The sequence below is a fragment of the Apis dorsata genome, unplaced genomic scaffold (genome assembly GCF_000469605.1).
Source record: "Apis dorsata unplaced genomic scaffold, Apis dorsata 1.3 scaffold_517, whole genome shotgun sequence".
Taxonomy (NCBI): domain Eukaryota; kingdom Metazoa; phylum Arthropoda; class Insecta; order Hymenoptera; family Apidae; genus Apis; species Apis dorsata.
Window position 1 is genome coordinate 521,402 of NW_006263742.1, and position 8,392 is coordinate 529,793.

General features: G+C 30.5%; 1 protein-coding gene across 44 annotated transcripts in view; it reads left to right on the top strand.

Annotated features, from left to right (window-relative positions):
• Positions 1 to 7,433, top strand: part of LOC102672218 (sorbin and SH3 domain-containing protein 1) — a 115,194-nt gene extending 107,761 nt beyond the window's left edge. For 42 of the 44 annotated variants that reach the window (XM_031512761.1, XM_031512758.1, XM_031512764.1 and 39 more), the window contains 7 exons: positions 2,710 to 2,914; positions 4,229 to 4,487; positions 5,331 to 5,442; positions 5,591 to 5,713; positions 5,831 to 5,985; positions 6,311 to 6,381; positions 6,831 to 7,433. In XM_031512761.1, the coding sequence (XP_031368621.1) occupies positions 2,710 to 2,914; positions 4,229 to 4,487; positions 5,331 to 5,442; positions 5,591 to 5,713; positions 5,831 to 5,985; positions 6,311 to 6,381; positions 6,831 to 6,999 (1,094 nt within the window). In that variant the 3' untranslated portion in view covers positions 7,000 to 7,433. Of the gene's footprint in view, positions 1 to 790; positions 978 to 2,709; positions 2,915 to 4,228; positions 4,488 to 5,330; positions 5,443 to 5,590; positions 5,714 to 5,830; positions 5,986 to 6,310; positions 6,382 to 6,830 lie in introns of those variants that run through there. The other 2 variants (XM_031512801.1, XM_031512800.1) reach the window with 2 other exon arrangements.
• Positions 7,434 to 8,392: the final 959 nt, after the last annotated feature.

The following is an 8,392-nucleotide window of genomic DNA, read 5'->3' on the forward strand; positions in this document are numbered from 1 at the left end:
CCGTACGTAGTAAAAATAGGTTAAATGATTTCATTCGTCTCGCCATTATTTTCTCTTCCTATAAAATTTCATATTTGACGAGCTATATGATGCATTATTATTCTTATTTTCTCGTAAAAGGAGAATTACTTTTTAATGCAATTGCAATTTAGAAAAAGTTATTCATCGAAACCGTGCCCGTGTTTCAACACGGTTCAGGAAATAAATGTAACCACGATGGTGAAATATCTTACAGGTGGTCAGGGATTCATCAGACCGAGACGCATCGATCGTTTACACGTAATTTGTACTACTAGCTTTTTCCTACTTTTTCTTCTTTAAATTCGCTCTTACAATTTTACCTTTCATTTATTTTTTTTTTCGACCTAATAAAATTTTAAATCGAACGCTTTTTAAAATTTTTTTTTTAAACATTGATTTCCATTTCTGCAATTTTCACTTCTACAAATTTGAATTAATAAAATTTTAATCCAATATCTTCTTTTCACATTGATTTCACGCTTTCGTTTCTGCAATCAACTTCTAAAATTCCACTTATTTTGTTCGAATTAAAAACTCTGATCTAAATCTTTCATTTTTTAAAATAATGGTTTCATATTGCACTCCACTCTAATTTCTTCTATTATTTATTTTTTTTCTCAATTAACAAAACTTTTTGTTTTAAAATAATGATTTCGTATTTTCAATCGGTATTGCAGATTGCAACATCCTAATAAACTGACTCGCATTAGAACGCAAGCGCAATCCGCGATTCTCGTCGAGGCTTGTACGTAGTTGCTTTCGCTTTATCAGTCGCGTGATCTCGCTGCGCGGATACGCACGTGTTACGTACGTATTTTGATCGTGTTGAATTTACAAACAAATTAACTCGAATAAAAGTGTACGTAGTGGGCTTCTAAGAAACGGATTAAGGAATGGATTCAGATGATTAATTTATTTATTTACTTTTAGTGCTCGTATTGTGGCGTGATGTCGTGGTAATTTCATTACTTTATAAATAAGATCTTTATAATTATTTTTAGTTTGTCTTTATTAATTATTTCGGAGAAGAATCATTATTAATTTTTTGGAATGCATTTATTTGAGAAATATTTTAAATCGATCTGTATGTTCCTTGTATAATTATTGTAATTTTGAGGTTAATGCAGAAATTTGACATTAAAAGTATGAATTTTTAATTCATTTTTTTTTATCGTGTTCGTATCTAAGTATATCAAGAGAAATAGACCGGTTTTATGTGGTGATATGATTGACATTTTGATATTTCATTTACTTTGCAATGCAAAAATTATTCCTTTGTCGAATAACGTACGATTGAACATGAAAATAAAAGATTCGCGAAATTAAAACCGTGAAAAGTTAAATAAATTTCATAGTTTCTTCAAAGTTAATCGATTCTTCTTCAAAATTATCTTTCTCAAATAATCAGAGCTTCCTTCGCGCGAACAAAAGAAGCCATATAACTTCCTGTTGTACAACGACCTTAATATAGGTTAAACCTCTGTTCCTTATCTACGATCCGATTTTTCGCGTAAAACCTTCATCTTCTTCCGTTGAATTTCTGCACGCCCTGATAATTTTCAGAGAATCGGAAATGCAAAGACATTCGTGAACGCCTATTGATTGTGGGTCGTTTTATGTGCGATAGGAGTAGGTCAATGTAAATTATAAAGGAAAATAATATTTATGAAATGAAATTCGTACTATTAAAAACTTGTACTATCGATAGGCTGGTGATATTTATGCAAATTTAAATTTTTTCAATACAATTACAAAAAAAGAAACCGACAAGAATCTGTTTGTCTTTTACATATCGTGTGCATTTTATAGTTTTCTTATATTAAATTTTCCATAAATTAAACGTACGTATTCGCAGTCTAATTATTAAAATTTGCATTAAAGTTTTCGAAATTTGAATAAAGATTTAAGGGTCACTAGCATTATAGTGTTTGATAATTGTAAAAGTAAAACGCGTGATTATTTAGCACTAAAGGTCCTCAAATCTCATGTTTCGTAAGGCAACACCACGAAAGAGAGGCGTATCGCGTATCATTCTTTGAGGTTATGTAGAATGCTGATCCACTTTTACATGCGTTTACGATAATACGATTTGTACAATGCGATCTTTTCGTAATAATTTCTCCCATGATATTCGAAAGGCGATTAATCATTAAATTGTATCGTGTACACGTAAAAGGTATCGATTATCGAACTGTCATGTGCAATGGGCTAATTTATACGCTAATTCCATTTGTCATTATGCGCACACCTATACACAATATGTTTTACTCCCCCTATTAATCAAGATTTTTGTTTCATGATACGTTATGGAAATTGTACATTCGTTCAATTAAAATCGACTGAGAGTTTCTCCACGAAATATCCATTATCTTAATTAATGCATAATTATTTGTTCATAAATCCAAAAATAATTTTCCTCGCGTTCTCGATATCAAACAAAATAAAATATTCGCAAATAAAAAGAAGAAAAAAGAAATCTCTTCGAACAATTTTATCGATATCTTTTTGCGAGAGATATATATTTCATATAGATCATCCACAACAACGAGAAGCAAACGACCGATAAATAGAGAATCACGAGTAAATTAGATTAAGAACAATGGTAACTTGGCGAAAGAGAGAGGACGAAATTAAATCGAAATGAACGATATCTAGGAAGGTTGTAATAACGAACGTTCTCTGTTGTAGAATCACCGAGGCGTTATGTGGAGGGCGAGGTGACGATTCACTATCGTTCACCAGTGCGTACAGAGGCGAAAGAACCATTGAGCGAGGAAGAGCTCGCTCGTCGAAGCGCGGAGAATATGCGACGCGTTTATCAAGAGGAACGGCGTCGCAAATATCTCCAGGAGCTCCACGACATCGATTCGAGGAGGCACACAGATAACTTCATGTAAGTTTCTTCCTTATTTTTTATCTATTTTATTAACATATTGCGATATTATTAATTATTCTACGATGTTTATAATATGATAAAATTTTATTTATCGATGCAGGATTATTAAATTTCGAAAAATTAATTTTTTCATTATTTTTCTTTCTCGCGAATGAATCGAGGGAATGGAGAAAGAAAGGAAGAAGATTTCTTTTTTTTTTTTTTTTTCTTGTTTATTTGAAAATTAATAAGCCAGGGTTATTAACTCGAGGAAATAAAATGTCAGCATCGTAAAATTTCTTTTTCCATTTTTCTTTTTACGGATGAGTCACCTACACTTTAATACGCCCGCGTAAAATAACTTAAGAGTACGTGGCGCATTGCGTAATAACTTGAGTAGTAATGGGAAGAATAATAAATTTATGTCTGGTCTGAGAATGTATTAAAGTGTCGTTGACTTTTCCCTATTCTGAGGTATATATTCGCAAATGGTCAATTTGAAAAATTCCATTGGAAGACTATTATACATTTTGCAAATCAATCTTATATTAAATTATTCGATTTAAATCGAATGGATTTAATAAATGATCGTAAAGAGAAATTATTATTATTAGGAATTCCATTAAATTATTAGAAATATTTAAATCGCAAAATTGAAAATTATTTTATACATGATATTTCATATTGATATTCGATATTTATAAATATAAAATTTCTATATGGATTAGATTTAGAAATTAGACATTAGGCGAAGATAAAATCATCTTTCGATTATATTTCAATTTATAAAAGGAATTAAGAGCAAGAATTCGAAGAATTATTGTATCAAAAACAATTTTCTTTGTTAGAGACCACTTGTTTCACTGACCGTCTCGTATAATTGCACTTTGCGCGGATGTGTAACCGTCTTCTATAAATATTGTGTAAGAATTATTCATTGTTCTGAACGAGGGTAAGAGGATACATGAGCGTAACACATAAGTAACATATACAACTTGAACTGCATAAGAAGACGTGAATTAATTCACAGTTTTAATTTGACACTTAATTCTGAAGTTCCTTTGATTAAATGATATATTTCAAGCTTACATTAGATTTAACTTAATCGAATCGTTACACCACGAGAGATTTCATTAAAAGAAAAATGTAGCGTGTAAATTGTATATGCAACGTGATTTAAGAAGTAATTTATAATACCAAGATATGATTAAAATAATTTTCTAATAATAATTCGATATATTTCGATAAATTCATTTCGCGCAAAATCACGACGAATATTTTTATTCGTTTTTTTTTTTTTTTATTTTTTTTATTTTTTTTTAATGATTGCAGACCATCGCAGAAATCACCGATCCCTTTGAACCGTTACGACGATTTCGTGGATGATTTGAGCCACAGAAGCCGATCCCAGGAGCAAACACCGGAACCTCGGCTCGTGGCAAGGGCGCTTTACAATTTTATCGGCCAATCTTGCCGGGAATTGAATTTCCGTCGCGGTGACATAATATTCGTGCGTCGCCAGGTAGATAAGAACTGGTACGAGGGTGAGCATAATGCTATGATCGGTCTGTTCCCATCGAATTACGTCGAGGTAATTCCCCTTCACCTCTATTCTTTATTCTAAATTTATTAATGAACTTCAAACGTTCATTGATAATATTCGTTATAATAATAATCGTTCGTTAATAATATTTTCGAAAAATAAAATTGAAATAACGGAATAATAAAATTTCTCTCGACGAAAAATTTCTTTTTTTCAATCTCAATTGGTTTTATCGAAATTAAAGATTCAATGTTATCATTGGAGATGCGATCTAGTAACTTATATTTTTTCCTAGAAATGCATGTACCTTCTGGATTTGTGTTTGTCATTAGTCTGAAGTTTGGCATAGATGAATAAGATGCGAGTAAGAATGGAGATAATAAACAATTACTCTTTTCTTTGCACAATGATATCTTGAGAATCGAGATTCGTGTCGAGACAAATGAAAAGACGTTTTAAAGGATAAGATTCTGCGCTTCCAACGATAGCTCACTCGTTGACTTACTGTCTTCGAAGTTATAACGATTCAAAGTTTTCCTAATTTTAATAGGAAAGATATTTATTAAGAAATTATTTTTTCTTTAAACGATGATATTTCTGGAACCAGAAACCGTATCTTGATGAATGAAAGTGCATTTTAAAGTGCAAGATTCTGCGCTTCTAATGATCTTTTATTCATTGACCGGAAATTAATATCTTTGATGTTATAACGGTTCAAAGTTTTTCTAATTTTAATAAGGTTTGATCGTAGAATTTTAAGGTAAATTGTTAGATAAATTTATTCATTTGTCAGATATTTTTGACAATATATTTTCAATTTACAATGGAAAATAATATTATATAAAATAATATTATATTTATATATAAAATTAATATTGTTTTTTGTTGCAGATTTTGCCATACGACGGTATGCGAACCACACCAAAGAAACCATACGAGGGACAAGCACGAGCTAAATTCAACTTCGTTGCTCAAACAAATCTTGAGTTATCTTTGGCCAAAGGTAAATATGAAAAATATATGTAAAATAAAGTAAATTTCGTATCACTTACGAAGCTGCAGCGAATATTTTATTTATTTCTATATAATTAAATAAAAAAAAATAAACTATAATTTATAAAACTAAACAAAAAAAAAAAATTATTTTATAGGAGAACTTGTCGTTTTGACGAGAAGAGTCGATGAAAACTGGTATGAGGGACGTATTGGAAACAGGAAAGGGATATTCCCCATCTCTTATGTCGAAGTTATCACAGAGCCTGGCCTCAGATCAGGTACTATATATATAAAATTCGAAATTCGAAAATAGAATATCTTAGTATTTTAATTTAAATTTTATTTTTATTTTAATTTTTTTTTTTATTAATACTGTGAATGACATTTAATTACAGAAACGCCAACACAAAATAAACCAGTTGCAGCTCCAGCTGCGCATAGCCTTTTGGCAAATGGATCAGCTGGAGGGAAAATGAGTATGGGACCTCATCATTATATGCCGTCCATACCAGTTAATATGAACACAACTCAGCCACACTATAATTCACTGGTTAGTATTTTAAATACGCTGTACTTGTATTGAAAAACGAAATGCTTAAGTAATCAAGATTCTGAATGGTGAAGCTTAGCAAATGTTGTGACCTATTTCTTTTTTTGGAAATACGTCACGAGCAGTAAATACGAAAAACAAAAAGAATGCTGACTTGGCATCTGCTACTGACTAATACACAGATGTTGTATGTTGAGATAGGTCAGCAATGAGAGATGGCATGCGAGCGAGTTATATAAAAAAGATCAAAAATAAATTCTTATTTTAATTTTAATTTTTATTTTTGCATTGATTTAACAATTTTTTTTTTTTTTGTAATTTTCAGCCACGAATGGGAGGAAACAAATTACACGTTTCCGAAGCACTACACATCGACACACACTCTGAACCAATACCGTGAGTTCCTCTCCATTATTTCAAAAAAATTTTTAATTCATTTATTTTATAGGATTGAAAGAAATACGAAAAAAATATTTCTTTCACGTTTAATAATAGAATTATAAATTGCATTCTTTTGAACCACTGAATTTTTTAAGCGTATCATATTATTTAATTTTCTGTAAAATATATAGAAATATTGAAAAAATATGTTTTAAGAAGATATTTGAAAGATTCTGAAAAAAAAGTTATAAAAAAAAATATAGAGTGAAGTTTACTTTCCAAATTATAAATATTAGAAACATCTATGCATCAGCAACATTGACTATCTATACTGATTATTAATTTTAAATGATAATTTGTTTTTATTTTTTTTTTTTTTCAATTCTTTCATTTCATTCACTGATCATTTCTTAATCACTGTTTGATGGTAAGTTGATATTGATTAATTATTTAATTTTTTTCAGATATCGAGCTCTCTACAATTATAGACCACAAAATGAAGACGAACTTGAACTGAAAGAAGGCGACACAGTATACGTGATGGAGAAATGCGACGACGGTTGGTACGTTGGTTCCAGTCAAAGGACCGGCTACTTTGGTACTTTCCCTGGCAATTACGTGGAACGATTGTGAAAAATGACAACGAGCTGTATCGAACCACGATTTACGTTTTACCAAAGCACTAAAAATTCGAATCTTTAAAATAGATAATTTTTAATCGATCGATGATAAGGATCAACGAGATATGTATCTCATTACAGTCTTCCTATTCGTAAATTTCAACGATAATAAAAAAAAATGATACTTTAAAATGAAAAAAAAAAAAAAAAAACGAAAAATATTCAATCAAATGGATACTTTTAGTAATATTCCAAACACATGAGAAACTCATCGAAACGAACCTTATCGTTGAAGATTCACCAAAAAAAAAAAAAAAAAAAAAGAAAAATATACAATCAAATGGATACTTTTAGTAATATTCCAAACACATGAGAAACTCATCGAAACGAACCTTATCGTTGAAGATTCACCAAAAAAAAAAAAAAAAAAAACGAAACTTAACGTTAGGGACTTCATAACGTGTATGTAGTGTATAATAATGTTTAGTAATTTATTATACGACGAGAACGAGTGCGTCAGGCGGACGTTGCGAGGCATCGAAACAAAAAAAACGAACACGACAGGAAATACTTTTTGTTCGTATGGAAATGATTAATATGTAGAAATAATGTGAATTTTTACATACGCAGAATTATCGACAGAATAACGAAACAAAAAGTTTCCGTCGAGCCTATTTCCGTGTAATCATAAAACAGAGCCCTATCGAGAGGACTATCTCTGGTTTCACCAGCAACGAACGAAGTTATTCGTGTTTTTTCGATCAAATGGCAATCGTGAATTTTATCCATTTGTGGACAGAAATTCGAGTTGGGTAAAAAATGTATTAAACCGAAAATTTCTGTTGAATCCCTTTTTTATGCTTTCGGTTATACGCCATTTTCAGTAACACGTGCACGAACAAGACCATTAATCGATAAGCAAGGAATCTGCTTAATCTGTTGACGGTGTTAAAAATAAGAAGTTATCTATTTATCATTAGTGAAATTGCAAATTGTTCGCACCGTACATGTTAAACTTTTAAAACAAACCAAAGAATCATACGTTTCGAGTAATTTAATCTCGAAAATTTTACGACCTAACTTTTAAACGAGAAGTTTGCCTTGTTTAAACGACCTGTTCGCGTATGAGAAACGTATATTAACGTAATTTCGTGAAGATTGTTTCGAATCGTGAGATTTTTCAGTAAAAAATCGATAATTCGAAACGAGAGTTGATTTCAATTCGCGGAGAAGACGTTTTCTTCTGTGTTTGTAGATAAATCAGCCGTGTTATTGTTATATTCGTGAGTATTCAAGAATAAGCGATTTATAATTATATATAATTATATAATTAAAAGTTTGCCTTCCCAAATTAATATTTTTGTAAACATTATTTGTATCCAGAGTTATATATATATATATATATA